Below are 18,657 nucleotides of genomic sequence, written 5' to 3'. Positions count from 1 at the left end.
ACTGTTCTCCACCCGTCCACCTGGACAGCAAGAGTGCACGAGTCCGGAGGCTGCTGGTCGACTTTAGTTCTGCCTTCAACACCATAATCCCACGGCATCTGATCGACAAACTGGGCCCACTGGGACTGAACACAACTACAGGCCAAACACTGCTCAAGTACCAGCTCACCACAAGGGTGTGTGCTCAGCCCCCTTCGCATCTTCAAATATGCTGACGACACAACCGTAGTCCTTCACTCAGCTTCACGGTCTTCATTCTGCATATTTTCTTTTATCGTGCGGTGCATGCTTATTTCATCCTGTCGCAGCATCCGTGATGTTAATTGCTGAACGACAATCAAAAGGCGTCTGAGCCTAACTAGGTCACTTCTTCTGGACGCGCATCAAGAAACTGAGCACATCCAGTTCTACCTTTCAAAAGCCCCCATGTGGGTTGTTTTCCTGCCAGGGTAATCCAGACTATGGATCTGCATATAAAGAGGCTTTACATATAGATAGATGGGGGAGGGGGCTGGTCCTGACAGGAATTGGTCCATTCTGCCTCAATACACACACACCATTGAGCTTAAAACTTTGATCAGGAGTGTAGCAACGGCTTGATGGTGTAACTATGCTGTCCCAAGATGGCAGCTGAGCCTGCAGCTAACGCTAATTTTACTAGTCATGCATGATAGAACTTCACTGTACAAATGGTTTATCGTCATGATCATTTCATTTCAACACACACACCCGTGTACTATCTATCTTTGTGAGGACCTTCATAGCCAGAATACATTCCCGGGTTCAACACTCCCCCCATCACACCCAACCTCCTAACGCTAACCTAAAGCCAGTTCAAACCTCAACCTTAAAACCAAGTCTTAACCCTCAAACAGCCCCTTGAATCCTCAGTCCTTAGAAGAAGTATTTTGGTACTCAGGTTGCAAAAGTACAAGAACGCACACATACCCAAAGTCCAATCGAATGATGATGCACTGAACTTACTTTTTACCTTGATGCCAGGACTTTTATGCCCATTTAATCCTTTAAAGATGATTACCTGTTTTTACCACAGCGTCATCTTCAGTTCAGGGTTTCGAGGTGTGGCACCAGGCAGCGCTGGTCTGTATTTAGATACTCTGATAACATCATTTTACTTGTTGAACTTAATTTAAAAACGAATAAAGACTTTTGTAAATGGGGACGTAATGTCATTTCAGGTGATGCATTTTAACAAGAATGTGCCTCATGTACATTTAAAAGCGCTTTGGTATCGTCTGGATCTCGAAACCACATTGTCATGGCAACGGCCAGCTCCACGGACCTGTAATCAGGGCGGCAGGTCTTTGAGAACATGCAGCAGCTCTTATTAGCCACAGCTTTCGTGCCACTTCAGTATTCTCTTCTCTAAACCATCATTTCACAGCCATGTGTTGACTTCCATTTGGTTGGAGATGCTGCAGCCAGGAACACGTTGTACCTTAATGAAGACTCGCACACTGAGGAGGGAGGACTGGGTTCTTTATTGGCACTTGCGTCAGGGTGGAAAGAACATTCTCATGCCCATATTCCTGTCTGAGGTTAACGGGCAACAGCCGCCTCCTCCTCCCTCCCACCCCACCTCTCTGTTTGCGTATATTTCCCCGTGCAGGAGAGCCTCGGTGCCAACACTGGCCCCCCAGAGTCCTTTTCATGCTGCTGATGGTGCACGGTGGCTGCAGATTGTGACCCTATATGCCCCCTGGAAGTGAGTCATCTGAGGTAAAGGAGTGTGCATTCGTGTGTCTGAGATAGAAACACACACACACTTGAGCAGAGAAGAAGCGGTGAGGTCACGACTATTCGTTCATAATGTGGAAATTAACTTAGCCGCTGAGACTCACTCAGAGCACTGTGGCATCCACACCCACAGGGAGCGCATTAGCTGGAGCTCAGCAGCAGGAATTGAGTCAGTTCTCTGTGGTTAAAAAACACACAGAAAAACTGTAGTTTCAGCAGCAAAATTCCCGTCACTCGACTGTGGGAACTACTGAACAACCCTTACTCATCAAGATACTTGGCTGATATTTCCTCGTCCTAATTAGTGTCTGTGGCAAAGTAGCAAGAACATTTGAGCTGATATCTTATTGCCTGCATATATATAGGAATATGAATGCCATAAAATAAGCAATACTGACATACAAGGCCTGGATCGATCTCAGTGGCTCCTTTTGAGCTCAGTGGGTTTGGATTTTCAACAGCTTTTGCAGTGGGTTCATCATTCTTGTTGCATGTTTGAGACGTGCCAAAACAGCCCCCGAGGTAGGCCTGTTTAGATCATTGCATCTGGAACATAGTTAGCTCCCACATGTACGCCACTTTGACAGCTCTAAGCGTCTAGTTTCCCTTTTTGCAGCTTAATTTTTCATATGCATTTGAAACTTTCCATTGAAATAAATGTATTTAAATATCTGGATCTGATTGAATAATTGGCTCCACATTGCCATTTTAATTTGATAGCTAATGAAAAACCTCTTTAAGTATTTTTTCTTACAATTATGTGGAAAAATATGCCCTACCAACATTTTATTTACTGGTGATTGATGAGTCCATGCGGGGTGCAGTACTGTGATTGTACCAGTAGGTGGCAGGTCACTGCTCTGCAGCTCTGAATCAATCATGGTCCCGAACAATAGAGTTTGGGTTAGTTTTCACATACACCAACAAGGACGTCTAGATGAATAGCTTAGTTTTAAATTTTTAATAGAAAATGTATTCAAAATAATACAACAGGAAGGATCAAGTAAAGATGACAACCAAAGTCAGCTCTGTGTCTACATGGCAACTGTGCATCCTCTGCAGGGACTCGGTCCGATTCTATGGATATGTGGAGGTTTTGGTGTTAATACGTTGATCCATCTAGGAGCAGCGAAGTGATGTCATATGAAGAAAATGGAACAGCTTAAGACACAGATACTGTCAACTAACGCAGCTTTAGTTTGCCACCTGCAGGATATGACAATGGTAATGAATTGAGGGACGATGCTAATACGTTAAAAACAAAGCCAAAAGTAAAAACACAGAAAAGAGCCTCAGAAAGACAAGAAAAACAACCTGAACAACTGGCTGCGGAACACAATTAAAAAAAGTCTCTGACTTCAGAAGGCAGGAGTCTCTAAATCACCAGCTCCTTCCTTGATATCTCTTATTAAAATATCACATATTTCTCATTCTTTCCTCTTCTCTCATCCATTCTCCAAGACCTTCTGTGTTTCTGAGCAAGCCCAAAAGTTTGTTGCTGTTGTGTGATTCCATTTCCGCTCTCACCATCGCCCCCCCTCAGGCTCCCATTGATCCAACCTGCCACCGCAGAGACATTTGTCCTTGCTTGGCATCAGTATTTGTGAGTTCTTTATGAGGGGGGGGTGGAATGATCAGGAAGTGCAGATGCACAGGAGAGATGAGAAGTTTGAGGAAATGATACTGTATGACCCCCACTGGTGTGAGACGTCATATCCTCCATCTCTCCGTCCCACTGTCGTGTTGCCACGTCCACTCATCTGCTCCCGGGGTGAAGAGTGAAGAGGAGGGCTGTGTAGTCTCTGTAGAAAGGGTCCTTTATCCATTCTCTCCTCCTTTCTCGCACATATACATTTTCCTTTTGGTTAAAATACTATCTTTGCCATACATTCAAAATCACACACACACACACACACTTATGCAGAACACTGATTAAATCTCCCTCTCAGGCACACATTTATACACTTGTACTTCCACACACGCGCACACACACACACACAGAATGTGGGGGAAATCCTCGGGGGCCTCTGTGCTATGTCCCATCTTCCTCCTCCCCCTCTGAGCAGTAGTCTCGCCCCTGCAGGGAAAGACACGTGCATCATTTCCATTTCTTCTTTTCTACTCTGATCAGTTCCACATACATTCAAGAGCAGCCAGCTTTGAGTCAAGCTTGTCTCCCCCCACAACAAACCACCTTTATGCACCTAAAGGATGAGGCTGACAGGTGGGCCGGCTCCACAGCCACCAACAAACCGTCACACTCTCCTCGTCTCTCCATCATCTCACACACAGCGGCAGCACTCAATCCCAAATCAGCGTGTGCTGCCGACTCCAGCACTCAGATAACAATTATTTGTGCATTCTGTAATCATCAAGGACACATTTATTGGGATGTGATCACACGCCAAGTGTGGTAGTCCAAAGGCCAATATTCAGCATTTTATAACATTTGATTACATTACAAACAAATGGAAACAGCATCTGAGGACATTACTTGGGTAAAAAAGAGCTTTGCAGCATCTTTGGCGTCTAAAGCTAGCCTGTTAGTCAGCAGGAACAACAGCTTAATGAGAGGAGCTGAAGAGAATATTGTGGAAAACAAAAATCATTTAATTTTAATTCAGTTTTTTTTATTCAAACCACAGTTGGGTCTTCACTTGTGATAACCAGGCTTCATCTGCAGGACTTGCAAAGACTGAAATATATCACGTAACTGTCAGTTACTTCAATCAGAAGAGCTGCTGAGGCTGAAGAGGAACAAGAGGCCAGTTCCTCCCCCTCAGCTCTGCTGAACTCTTTTCCAGAGTGACAGTGTTCATACCCTCATATTCACTCCATCTCTTTTAACGTGAAACACGCCTCCTCACCTTCTCAATCTTCTCATCCAGCATCCTGAAAAATTCCTGCTGGCTCTCCGACGTGTGAATGCTGAGGAAGGAGGAGGAGGGAGAGAGGAAGTCAGAGACGAGGAGGAGAGGGGAGGCAGTGAACACATCATGAGAATTTTCCATTACACCCCTACACTACACAAACACAGCAACACACGCGCGCGCGCGAACACACACGCACCCACATTCCTCACAGCAGTGTGAGAAATTCAGAACTGTGATGCTCTGAAGGAACCGAAATGATTATTTTTATCAAGCTTATAATCAGAATGCCAGCAAAAAGCGGCCAGTATGTGAAAGGCTAGTTTCATTTCTATCATCTACGTAACTGCTGTGTGTAACTGCACAGAGACACGCAGCCATCTTACAAACACTGGGTAATAAACATAATGCCTCAAAATGTGGGACACGGCACAAAACATGGGATTAAGAAGGGATGTCCCAGTTGTCCCGGCTAATCTTAGGAATCTGGAATTGTTTGTATGAAAGCAGGATAATCATAGTTTCTCTATATTATTTTAATGAATTACAGATGGTTGAAGTTAAACGTGATCAGTTAGGTCATAATGGAGGGGGGTTTATCTGAGGTCATATCTGTCCTCTGACCCCAGTGCCCTCAGTTAGTTACAACACATGCAGACCTTCACCTTCTGTCTGCTGATGTGGAAATAAAATGGATACCAATTAAAGATCCAACCTGGTGTTTGCTTTCGTGAGGAGACTTTGCATTTTACTATTTTGGTTTTTGCAAAGTGCCATTTATAGTCATTATATTCTTGAGACGATCTCTCTCTGCAACTCACATAATCCCGTCGGTTGAATAACAGAGCATTTACAGTCATTGTCAAGGCTGCCGGCTGCTTACTTAGACTTGATGTTTGCTGCAGCCACCTCCTTCTGTGGCTTGCCCCGATACTGCACATGGCTCTTCTCCTGAAAAACACACACTATTAAAGTATGTCCTCTCCCAGCTGGGACATCTAAATACAACTGCTACAAGGGTGATGTCTTTGTGTGTAATGTTCTGCAGGAAATATTGCGTCATTTCCAGCCAAATTGTCGTAACCTGCCGTCTTCATCATCGGGGTGAATTCCTCTTAACAAAAACCAACTACAGCACCGACAAGAGGAGAGAAACAAACACTCCTCTGACTGCTTCATGACACCGGAGCGTCGGCTGATTGTGCAAAAATTCTTCTAGTGGCACACCAGGACTGTCCTTTTTGAAGGGAGTGTGACATTCATACAATACACACCGTCATAGAAAACATCTGTTTCTGTTTGACGGAAAAGGGTTTCGCAACCTGCTTAATAAAAAGGTCACGCTGCGTGTTTACCGCATCCAGGAAATAGAAAACACAAGTCGGCTGATGCCGCTCAGCAGAGGGAGTTCACTGAACTGTCTGTTGTGCTGATATGGATTTACATTTCACAGGAAGAGGTGATACTCTGTGTTTGCAGGCTGATACTTGGGCCGCCGTGATATAAATTAAAGGCAGTGTGGTGCTGCTTACATTTTTAATTAGCATTCATAGCTGCGTTGATTCCCCCACCACTGCTGGCAGAGACCCCGGGCTGGCTGACCTGATTTAATAACTCCCCATTTCACGCTATCACACTTTAACCATTTATTGAGCCAGAAATGATGCAAATATGCATCTTTTGGAGCCAGGAGCCAAAATATCAACCCAAGATGGCGAGTCGGATTATTTATTTGACAAGGTAGAGAATTGCTTTGGAGATAATGCGGCAATTTCTTCCCACTGTTTCATAGCACAGGCTTTGAAGACCTGGGTCAAACCAGCCGAGTGATCAGCCCCTCGCATTCCATACATGCCGGCGAGTTGTTGCTACCTGCGTGTGAGGCATGTCTTTGTGTGTGGATGTGCAGGAGAGAATAAGTGTTTATATGTGAGGCTTAAGGACCCGCCTTTGGTGCAGACGCGAGTGCTTTCGCATGAGCTGACGAACTGTCAGGAAAAAGCCCGAGTCTGTGTGCGGATGACGGGCTGTCAGGGTGCCTCACCAGGTTCTCCTGGTTGCGTGCGTTCACTCGGTTTTCTTCCCCTCTCATGTACTTCACCTCCTCCACTCCCTTCATCTTGTATTCATCTGAGGGAGGGAGATAAGAGTGCGGTTAAAGGAGGGAAATAAGCGACAATAAGAAGAAAGAGACGTCCTTCCCTTCATCCTGCCCGTCTCCAACTACGCTGCAAAATGAAAATGATTTCAGTCGCTGCAGATTTACAGTCCTTTCATTGCATTAGGTCGACATCACCTGTGGCTGCAGAATTGATTTAAGTTGGAATTTATCCGAGATAATCCGATAACTACAACCTGATGCACAGTTTTACAGAGCGGACATGACAGCCGAGGTATACGGAGCAACACAATGGCTCGCTCCTTTCCAATTTAGGTATGGCAGCTCATCGGGAAACAGACGAAACAAGGAGTCGGAGACAGTGAGAGGGAGCGCAAGTGTATGGGAAGTAGAGCAGGAGACAGAGGAGAGGAAATCAAAGGAAACGGATGAGTGAGATTGGAGGATTACCGATCAGTTCCACACTTTCTAAGATACACAGACAGCCCAGAGCATCTAATCTATAATAAACATAATGCCCTGGAGGTATAAATCCCAGTGCTGACACATTCATTGTAATATTTTTGCATTAAATAATCAATAATAAATAATCAATGCAGTCCTCTCTGGCTGGTGGCACCTTAAAACGAAGCACTGTAAGTGAAGCACTGAAGCAGTTATATGCAGTAAATAAAGCTCCACACAAAATCTAAACATTATCATGACCACAACGTGACCTCTAACGGCATACGAGCATTTATGTGGGGTGTGTACAGCGAGCTGGGGGTGAGGTATAAATCATGGCAACGAATGATAGGAGTTATCATGAGTTTAATGAGAGCAAATGAAACATAAAACCCAACAAGCCCTGCGCAGAACAATACAATCGCACTGGCACTTCTGCTGAGGTAAACATTTTACTGATAAAGCAGCTGAGTACACACACGTGCACGCACACACACCTTCTCTAGTGCACTTGTATTTTGCACTAACCCTATCAGCTGCCTGTCACCAGCCTGAACGCAGCTGAGAGAGAGCGAGATAGAGAGACAGAGAGAGAAAGATTGATCCCCAGTGTGTCTCCATTTTACTCGTGCACCCATGAAATCAATCCAAGCTCCAAGTGCTTTTCTACTGTTAGCGTCAGGAATGTAAACAAGTGGAAGTGCAGCAGCTCCCGTCTGAACATGCCAACTCACACACAAATGGTTCTGGAACACTACACGGGTTCATCAAGTCAAGATGTGCAGGATAAACAAGCAGTTTTTATGGAGCTTGGGCAGGAAACAGTATAAAGGGCCCGTACGAGCGGCTCATGTGACCACCACCATCTACATATAGTATATTAAAAGTAATGTGACATGTTTTTCAGGGAGATGCAGGTTTCCTTAGGAGCACTTGAGCAAAATAGAACTGAAAGGATATGTTGCATTCTAACAGGTTATTAGTAAATCCTGATCACAGTGCTGCGAGTACAGACGCACCGACAAGTGAAAATTGGGGTTTAATATGAAGTTTATTAAACTCGTGACCCAAAGAGCACGTTGAATGTGTGTGTGTTGCGTTCACTATCAAAAGAAAAGAGGGCTCCATCACGCCGGTGGCAGACTTGGAAAGAACGTGAGGGAGGGGGGAGCGATAGCTAGAGGCAGATGAAATAGCACAACTATTTTGAGAGGAAAGGATTTCTGAGATGTGGGCTTCTTTCTCATCTCTGATTAAAGGCTTGTGCTATGTGCTGACCTTAAGATACCGAGTTATGGTGTGTGCGTGTGTTTCTATTACGGCTGAGTCATTGATTCTGCAGCTTTGTCATCTTATGCAAGGGTGGTGAGACATTCACGTCTGCTGTGCACGTAATGTTAGATAGCGGGGACAAAAATACACATTTTGCCTGCAACATGAGGACATTATTTCCCTTATAAGCTTTAAATGTCTGAGAGTTTAGTCTCGGTTTAAAGGTTCAGGTACTGGGTTAATGTGAAATTTAGGTTAGACTTTTAGTTGTGATGGATAGGTAAAAGACTGTAGAATGAATTATATTAATAAAAGTCCTCACAAACATAGCAGTACACAGATGTGTGTATGCTCAGTTCTGTGTCAGCCTGTCCCCAGGCCAAAATGTCATTTTGCCCTTCCTGATGTGTCCACGCTAACATATTGAACATGATGTCAAGACCTATCGATAGGTCAAGATTAAATATGTTTTAGTTTTGAAATGTTTCAATTACAAGGTGAAATAGAACACACCGACTCTTCCGTTCTGTTCTTTTCCATGAAACTGACACGATTTGCAGAGAAATCTAGGCTGGCTTCCTCAGAAGGACGCACCTTCAAAACACAACAACACGCGCCGCCTCCCCTCCGATCACCTCCGACTGGGATTATTGCACACATCAATTGCGCGGTGTTGTGGAGAGTGTTGCTATTTTCCCCTCTTCAGCCGTCAGTGTTTGTGTAAAGGAGCTCAGACTTTTCCGGTTATTGTGTGCGAGCGACCGAGAGGCGGGGGGGCGGGGTCGGGGGTGGGTGGGGGTGCAGGCAGCCACAGTATCTGGGACACACACACACACACACACACACACAGGCAATCTGTTGAAAGGCGATCAGCGTGGACTAACTCCCACACTAAATGCAACTTAAGCACATGTGAGCGCGACTGCATGGAACCATCTGCAGTTGATCGATCTCAATCTGATGCCCTGATGTGAGAAGTGGGGGGAAAAGACTCCACACTGCCTGAGAGATAGCAGAAACACCCCAGAAAAAGAGGATAAGGATTCACTCCGCTCAGTGGACAGACACACAGTCTTTTTTTTGCATCTTGCAGCTTCCTGGAGGAGGTTAGTCATGTCTGAATGCTGCAGAAAAAAACCTCTGGAGGAGAATGCAGAGCAGCATGTGGGGGTTTGATAACCGAAGCAGGAGTTAACCAACATAAATACATGGGTGTGAGGGAGACTTATATTGAGACAATGAATTGATATGGTACAGGTGGGGAGATGAAGATCTGAGAGACTCTCCTGCTCCTGTAACCGTTAATATATCTTTACCAATAACTAAAGTATTAATTAAGATAATAGTCAAGACATGGATGGATATTAGAAATAATACAGGAAAGAGGAAGGGAGACTGAAAGGACAAAAGGCTTTGACCTCATGTTGTGCCAGAGATGGGCGGAAAAGAAACACTGGGAGAGGAAGAGGGAGAGAGGAGACAGAGAGTGAAGGGTGAGAGGAAAGGAAAAGACAATCTAAGCAGACCACAGACTAAGAGGAGAGAGAAGGAAAGAGGAATATGAGCAGTGTCACACATCATCCTCCCTTCCTCTCTCCAGGAAAACGCTCCAATTCTCCCATCTCGCCCTCTCATTTCCTGCCGCGTTCAGTCGCCACTTAAGAGACGAGAAGGGAAATGAGACGTGAGACCAGAGCGGCCACGGGGGCAGTAAGCGAGGAGCGGGGAGGAAGAACAGTAAAAGAACAATAAAAACCCACAGAAAGACGGGGGAGAGGAGGAGAAATGGAGAGTGGTACGAAGCGTCATCATCTGTCGCCTCAATCTGCCCCGGTGCAGCTACACCAGTGTGTTGCTCTTAATTCTTAATCCCTGTTAATCTTTCTAGCACCCATCAGTGCTCTCTTTCGCTAGCTTTCACCCTCATTTGTGCCCCTTATTGCGCAACAGTCTGGGTGTTTTTGATAAAGATCTAGATTAAAACCAACCGCTGGGGGATGTCTATTTTCATTCCATTCTAAAAAAATCGTAGCAAGTGCCACTCAATTTGACAGAGTTTGCACTTTTGCTCTTATTTGGAGCAAGACTGGGGATCTAAATCCTGCCCAACACACACGAAAAGCGGCACGAGCTGGGATCAAATTGCCAGTCGACACTAGATGACAATTAAAAGATGAACTACTTAATTCCTGGAGCCTGGAAATCTCTTGTGAGAGATGGTGGCAGGCTGGTCACTATAGGGCTCCCAGAGGACTGGCGTTCACTACCATCTGAAGCAAAATGGAAATAAACACTGAAGAACAGTTCAACTCTCCCGTGTGAGCAACTGTTACTTCCCTCTCGTACATGGACTGTCAATGTCGACGACTCTAATAAAAATCTGGAGTTGACAGCAATGGTGTGAAAAAGGGAAGTGAACGCTCCGCCAGAGGCCTCGGAATCGTAATGAAGACAATATATCGAGAGAACAGAAGGGGCGACGGGTCGGAGCTGAGCAATTAACAGAGCGAAGGGGAGCTGCGAAGCTTTTATTGACATGTGTGGTGTGTGTGTGTGTGTGCGTGCGTGAGCATGCTGACCGGCATAGAGGTCGCCGTTGCTGTAGGCCTTGCCACGTCCCTCCTCATCGTTGGGCACGGCCGACACCTGCTTGGCCGAGGTGCAGCCCATGGCCTCACTCTCTGAAGCCCCTCCTCATCGCACTCTCACCTGTTTCAGGACAGAAGAAAAATGGTCACAAAATGAGAAGCGGAATCGTTCCTGTATTCTTTCAGTTAAGCGATGAGGTTCTGGGCAGGACCGCTCCAGATCCACTCCACTCATTATAGTAATTAGATTATATGGATCCAAATCCCTTGACTTTGCAAGTCCTGGCCAAGCTAGGAAATGTACTTACATATTACATTTAATGTAGAAACCAAAGCTTATTGTTTGACCTCATTATCACATCTTAAGACTCTCTACAATCTGCCTAAATAATAAGTGAAATAATATGTTTCATACATAGAACCTGCTAACAGTTTTGAATAAACCTTCGGGAAAAAAAGCATCCTTTAGACACATCTAATCGTTGCAAGTGATGGACTAAAATAAATGTGACACTTTATAATTATTCCGGGAAAAAGGGACAGCTGATTCCAGGCAGACCGAGAGCATCACTGTCAGTCAATCACGCACGCTGTCACAAGCGTTATACAACAGTCTGTGTCACTCACACATGCCATATGTTGTCTTCGACAGAAGCCATCCGACTGCTGGTGACCACACGCACACACACACACACGCACACACACACACACACACACACACACACACACACACACACACACACACACACACACACACACACACACACACACACGAGACAACAGGGCGGTGGGGGTGGCTACTGGCGGGAACCAAAAGTGCTAAAAATGGAAGGTGGGGTACAATGGTGAAAGGAAACGGTGGAACATAAAAATGTGAGAGTGTGGAGCTTTATTAGAGCATTACCGACTGCTTCCACGTGGTCCCAATGATTTTCTGATGATGGCACTGTTCATTCACGCGTTTAGACTTCAGCTGACTCATGTCAGATTGTGATTTTATGTGATTATATGATGTCACCAATATACAGAAATCTAAGCTCAAACGGCCTAAACTGCACCGTCACTGTCTGTCTATGGTTTTTTTCCCCCTTGGTTTTGTTTTTGGTTTCATTGCACCGTGAAACATTGGCCATTTAAAATACACTGTGAGAAGAAAAAAAGTAATAAGGGGAGTCAATCACACTTCTGGGGTATAAACATGTTGGGACGCAATCATGATGAAAAATTTCACTAGCAAAAAGAAGCAAAGAGCAGGTCATTTTCCTCTTGCCGTTTCTACTGATTCTAGGATGGTTTTGTAATTTTCCACCAGCCTCATCTCTGGTGGTAGCATGGGCTGGTATCTGCCCCCCACAGAAGCCGCTCAGGTAGTGCAGCCTTTATATCCATCGGTATCACAGCCACAACCACTGCTGCATCTCCCAGCTCGGTGTCACCAGCATGCAGGAGCAACATGAAGAACACTGAAATTCCTATAACTTATTTATTCATTATTATGCTGGGGGGGAGGTGTACGTTCAGAGCGAGGGACGTCTAGAGTGCAGACAGGCTGGGAACAAGTCAGTCAGGGCAAACACACTTTTACAGCCACAGAGACGTGCACAGCTGGATGGTTGCAGAGCGGTCTCATAGAGACACTCCAGAGGTTCGTAAGTGATCTCATGCAGCCTAACCTGAGCTGCTTTAAACACGAGCTGAGAAACTCCGCAGATGTTACCCGTCAGAGGCTGGGAGCAGGATGAGGCAGAAAGGTGTAAGAAGGCCGATAAAAGGTAGAAAAGCAGGCAAAACAAAGAGAATCCCTTCTGCTGCCTCTGAAGGAAATCCACACAGAAACGAGAGCAGCCTTGATTAAATTTAGGTTCAAAGGGTCTCGAGTGTGTAGGCTGGTTGATTTGTATAGAAACATCAAAATGAGCAGGAGAAGACTAAAAATAGAGCTATGCTTTCGAGAGCGCAGCCACAGGCCGAGTGAATCTGTGCATCAGGATGCATGGTTAACCCATGTAACGGCATGGTTAACCCATGTAACCTATGTACAGCTGCTAAACTGCTCACAATCCAGAGATGTGGAACAGACAATTTTAGGATGAACCCCAGTTGTTTGACTGAGGTCACTGCATGCACATTTAGCTTTGGCAGGGTTTTGATGAGCACCACCCCAGAGAGACGCCCAGTACCAAATGCTCCACCACAGTGAGGCGTTGCACAGGCCTGAGTGTTACTGGGCCAAACTAGTTGTGACGGCGAAGACAAAATAATGCTGTGATGTGCAGGTTGTGACCATATTTCTGGCTAAACTTGCATCATATCTGGCAATGTTTAAATAGGCATCAGAAACGATAGGCCAAGAGCCAACCATGTGAAGCGTGAAGGCCAAAATGGGAAGTCAACACGTGGCAGAGGACCAGCCCCTGCAGCAGAGTATGATTTGGCAAACCTGCGGACTTGTCTGTGCCTGTACGCAGGGAGGTGGGACGTAATCTGCTCTGAAGTGTGTGAATAACCCTCTTCAGCGAGTCCGTTTGTCAAAGGAGGAACTTAAACGGGGGACGCAAGCACATGCGCTTGCATAAACACGTGCCGCGCATGGGCTGAGCAGTGCGTGGTGCAAAGGTGATTTCTCAAAACAGGGTTGTGCCAGAGGCAGAGAGCAAATAAAAGAGCCTGAAAAACTGGCTGAGCACAGGGGGAAGAGAGAGAAACGCTGCAGGGAGGTGCAGGCGGGGAATGGGGGGTGGATTCGGATGTGCTCCTCCGTGACACATTACCATCAGGCTGTTAATACATTACTAGCGTGTGTGACTGATTCAGCTTTCCTGGAAAAAAAAATGAGGATGGGTGGGGAAGCGATGACCTCACGGAGAGACGCTCTACCTGCGACAGAGAGGAAGATGACTCTTGGCTGCGTCACGCAGCTGAGCAACGTTCTGCCAGACCCTTTAAAAGCAAAATACTGTGTATATCTGAAGTGTCTTTATGGCTGTAAGATATACTGTTGTGTGTCTAACTTGTCCTTTCCTCTGTGACAAAACAGAGTGTGCGTGCTGCTCCTGGCCAACACACCATAATATTTACTCTTACCAGGCAGCAAATGCAGCACCTCTCCAAGGCTCCCAGCTCAGGCATTCAATCAGCCCGACAAGCCCGAGAAGTTGGGCCAACACGCTACCAGATTGCAAAGGTTGCTTCAACTATACATGTCTTCTTTCTCTCACGCCATCTGCTCAATATTTTTTCTGTTGCAATGGGGCTGACACGTGGTCAGAGGAGGATGGATAGGGTGCAGGGTGGGGAACGAGCTTACAGCAACTCCTCTGTTCTGCAGCCAGAGACATGCAGCCGTGCAGAGCGGCTCTTAAACACGTGGAAGTATTGGAAGCATAAAGAGGGACATGAAGCCATCTCTGTAACTCATGCTTAGCTGCAAATGTCTGCAAGGTCCTTGCTATTTCCTGTTAGACACATGTGATGAGAAAGGAATGAAAGAATTGACTGGAAAGATAAGAGCCTCCTCAGAGACCAACAGCATCTAACTGAAATCTGTACCGAAGCCCAAGGTCCAAACAAGCCATACAAAAAAAAAGATTGTTCCACCTGAAAGAGACCAGGCTGCAGGATAAAATGTCTCCTGCAAGGCCCATTATCAATCTACAGTCATGCTGCTTTCTTAAGAGGAGCGAGACAGATTCTCTAAATGAGCCAAGTCATGCCCGTTTCATTCCACACAATAGTCTAGCGTATTATGTTCTGCCCTCAGCAGTGCCCGACCAGAAATGAGGCCAAACTCTGGAGATTCTGCCCGTGAAACGAATGAAGACAACGAGAAAGTGACCAATGTTTTGGCGGCACTGCGACTTCCCCGCGTAGTTAAACCTGCAACTGAAAGGTGCCCAGATGTTAAGCTAAATAAGCACCTGCAAAAGCACGACTGCGGACCAAGAAAAGGCGTTGGGCACTGTGGTTCACGCCAGCGTGTCCAAGTCGAGGGCGCACGAGTGAATGCTTATTCATCACATTGACCACCTGATAAAAAGGCCCGGGCCGACGAAGCAGCTGCACAAGGTCAAACTCTGTTATTCTCTCAATTCTATAACATCTGAATTGCAAATAAATGAAACAATAGCATCATTAATATTTATTAAAATTACCTCCACGGTGGGAAATTATGCCCAATCCCACGCTAATCGGAAAGCAGGCAGCAGGATCATTGACAAAGGATCTTTCAGGTCCATGTTTGTGAATGAAAACCACGGAATTGTTGACCATCGTGCTGGAGGTGAGCCCATGTCTCGTGGCTCTGCGTGACATCGCCAGCAACATGGCTACAGGCGCACGCCACACCTCAATCTTTCATTTTACCGATTGAGAAGTTTGTCATTTAACAGAATTTTTTACTGCTCTTTCTCCGAAGGACAAAATCCATTATAAACTCAATGCTCAGTGGGGCTGCTCAAGTCTGGCAGAGGTCATCATAATCTTGACAAGATGGGTTAAAAATAATTATCAATTGTGTAATCACATTATGCAGGCACAAAGCTCCTTTCACTTTCCTGCTTTTCACTTTCCCAGCAACAGAATAATGATGAATTTTATAGGATTTTCAAGACATTCTAGGAACACTGGTTATAGCTTTATACTGTCTCGATGCGAGACAGAAAGACGCAGCGCCGTGTGTGTTTTCATCTGAATAAATAGCTCCTGCATGCTTTACGTCTTTGAGTTATCTTATTTTTGTTTCATTTGCCAGCAAGCTACACCCCGATTGTGAGTCACAGGGCAAAGACGTCATGTTGGTTACGTAGCAGATGCAGACACGGTTGGTCGTCTTGCACAGCCTGAAATCAGCCCAGACCAAAGCTAACTGTTACACACTGAATTGTGCTGCAGTTTAAATGTGGGTTTGAGACTCCCAAACTTTGACATAATCCACCATTCATGTACAGGTGGATCGGCATCTTTCCATTTTCACCATCCAACATTGACAGCGTGCTCTTTTCTTTGGAGGTGGAGCTGCTTCTCTTGTGACGTCATCAGTCCATTTGTGGACTTCTCATCATCTGGGCAGGAAAAGGCCACCTAGAAATCCCACCAGACAGCTTTTTATCTACCGCACCGATGGGAAACCGGCGCTTTCTGTCTGGTGAGCAAACACTGCGCAGATTAACAAAAGGTCATCAAAGTGTGACAAGAGATAAGCAAAGAAGAAGCCTGCAGGCTGCATCAGCGCGCTCGGGGGCACAGACGGCACACGGTTGCAACCCGGATACAGGACACGGGGTTGACGGTGCAACCTTTGCTAGCATGGATTTCCATCAGTCCCATCAGTCAAGCGGACAGATCCAGTGGTAGTATCGTGTTGCGCTGGCCTTGTGCTTCCAATGCTGCAATACTCATCACTCCAGACGGCCCGAAGATGCCACCATGGGAACGCATCACGCACAAAGGCCAACATAAGAGAGGAAATACCTCCGTATCCATCCATCCACACAATAAATATCATGGTCGCCATGGAAAAGGAACGCATTTGATTGATGAGACCTGTTGGTTAATCAGTGTGACTTGAGTGGTCCACAGGTGCATCTACCGCAGAAAAAAGATAACAGTGCGAAAGGTGCTAAGAATAGATCCTCTTTCCTTGAACAAATAGAGGAAGAGAGGCAAACAGGGAGGAGTGCCGTGCTTCTGTTTCAGTATATGCACCACAGGAATTATTGACATATGTAGGGAACCACACACACACACACACACACACATCACAATCTGTGTGTGATAAGCAGTTGAGGGGTGGGTTAGTGAAGCATGCAGATCAATGCAGAGTGATGAAGATGAACAAATAGATCACAGCAGCAGGCAGATGAGGGGGTGGCTTGAAACTTGCGACCACAAGATTGTTGCCACAGGATCATAACCTATAGGACCAGGGGTCTAAGCCACAGACAACAGAGCCACAGACAGCAAAGTCTGCACATGTGGAACTCTGCAGCTAATAACCACATGTGCCTCCAGCATTAAAACAAACAGAATTTAACAAGTCCTCCAGTGTCTGTGGAAGCAAGATGGGGTTTCAAGTTGGTCAGTATTTCAAACCTGGCTGCAGATGTATCTATTTTTACCCCAACACCGACAACAACAGACGGAAAAGAGCCGGAAGAGAATTCCTAATACATGAAACAAAAAATAAAAGAAAGCTGCCATCCTGCCATTTGCCAGCAGCACAGATCTCGGTCCTGACCTGGCGTTTAAGCTCAGTCCAGCTGTATCCAGCTGCGCTACATGCAGACACTGGGCGCTTTGTTCCCCCTCGGGGACAGCGGCAGAGAAGCCGGCGTCCAAATGTTGCCCGTGCGTGTATACGCACAGTAGTTGCGTTTGCACAAAGGTTACCGGCCAGCAGCCCCACCGAGCAGCCAGCTTCTCGTCCCCAGAGGTTTTTTTTCCCCCCCCTTCAGGGCAAAACGGCCTTTGGGGCAGACGGGGAGGGAGCAGCGGGACGAAGGGGGAGGCACAGCCAACCAGGATGTGTGGAATTTTTTTTTTAAACACACTCTTTAAACCGAGTCAACATAAACTTTAAAAATACGTCGCCCCCCCCTCAAAAAAAAGACGTTGAACCCACCTGTGCGCATTCGAAAACAAGACAAATAGCGATAAAGCAACAGTGGCGACATCCATGGATCGGCAGCAGCGAGCCCGGCGTCGGGGAAAGAAAGCGCCTGTTAATTGCAGCAACATTCAGGAAACAACAACAAAAGAGGGGATAAAAGAGAGGAAAAACCCCCGCGCACGGCCGCCTGGTCCACCCCGACGGGACACACGGCGGTTAAAGGAGAAAATTCACGCTGCGACTTACTCAGACGAACCGGTTCCGCTCGGTCCACTGGAGGTTAACCGGTCGGGCTTCCGGTTGTGTGTCGGGCGGGATCTGCGCTATGGAGACTGGAGAGCTCGCGGACGCGGAGCCTCGAGGACTGAGCGTAAACTGTGGCTTGCGTCATTTCATCAGGATGCCACTCTCGCGCGCAGCAATGCAGCCATCTTGCCGAGGAGTGCCCGAGCAAGTGTGCGCCGAGAGCACGCGCCAGGCTGCTAAACGTGTAGAATCGGGAGGGTTAGTCACCTTTTAACGGGGTGAGATATATCGAACACGGCCCCGCTGCGATCTGCGCCTCGTGTGTCTTTATAGATCACATTCTAATTTGTTATGAAGTTGGTTAATCCGTTTACTGGGTGCCTTCTTTTAACTGTTTCCGTTCGGATTGTTGAAAAATTAATATGAATGTAAGTAATAATGAATAAATATTTTTACTGGAGGAGCCTAGGTGATTAGTAATAAAACAGTCTGTGGCTTTTGTACGCTTCTTTTGTCAAATTTACTCCAGAAAATTGGAATCTGCTTTCATAGGCTCCGACGTTACACAAGAAAATTTCCAATTTAACCACGGCGATGCAGGGTCTGTGGACTCAGGATGGCAAAAACATCTACTTTATACGATATAATATACGATACGTGCCAACTGGAGTATAATTTAAAAGGTTGAATTGTAAGGGATTGGAACATCAGAATTCTCATTAAATACAAAGAATTAAACTCGTCCTCTCCGAA

At 46.1% G+C, this 18,657-nt stretch overlaps 1 protein-coding gene across 5 annotated transcripts; it reads right to left on the bottom strand.

Annotated features, from left to right (window-relative positions):
• Positions 1-2,698: 2,698 nt before the first annotated feature.
• Positions 2,699-18,110, bottom strand: LOC101079772 (uncharacterized protein C1orf21 homolog). Of its 5 annotated transcripts, none has more exons than XM_011614635.2 (6): positions 17,671-18,110; positions 11,043-11,172; positions 6,673-6,758; positions 5,512-5,579; positions 4,626-4,686; positions 2,699-3,835 (listed from the first exon to the last, which is right to left on the bottom strand). In XM_011614635.2, the coding sequence occupies exons 2-6, from the start codon at positions 11,131-11,133 to the stop codon at positions 3,791-3,793; spliced, it is 351 nt and encodes a 116-aa protein (XP_011612937.1). In that variant the 5' UTR covers positions 11,134-11,172; positions 17,671-18,110; the 3' UTR covers positions 2,699-3,790. The 5 variants fall into 5 exon arrangements, with proteins under 5 accessions (XP_011612937.1, XP_003974091.1, XP_029683462.1 ...); XM_003974042.3 differs by having other exon boundaries at positions 17,905-18,110; XM_029827602.1 differs by lacking the exon at positions 17,671-18,110 and adding an exon at positions 17,287-17,458.
• Positions 18,111-18,657: the final 547 nt, after the last annotated feature.

The sequence above is a fragment of the Takifugu rubripes genome, chromosome 20 (genome assembly GCF_901000725.2).
Source record: "Takifugu rubripes chromosome 20, fTakRub1.2, whole genome shotgun sequence".
In the NCBI taxonomy this organism is placed as follows: Eukaryota; Metazoa; Chordata; class Actinopteri; order Tetraodontiformes; family Tetraodontidae; genus Takifugu; species Takifugu rubripes.
This window is presented reverse-complemented; position numbering and strand designations above follow the sequence as displayed.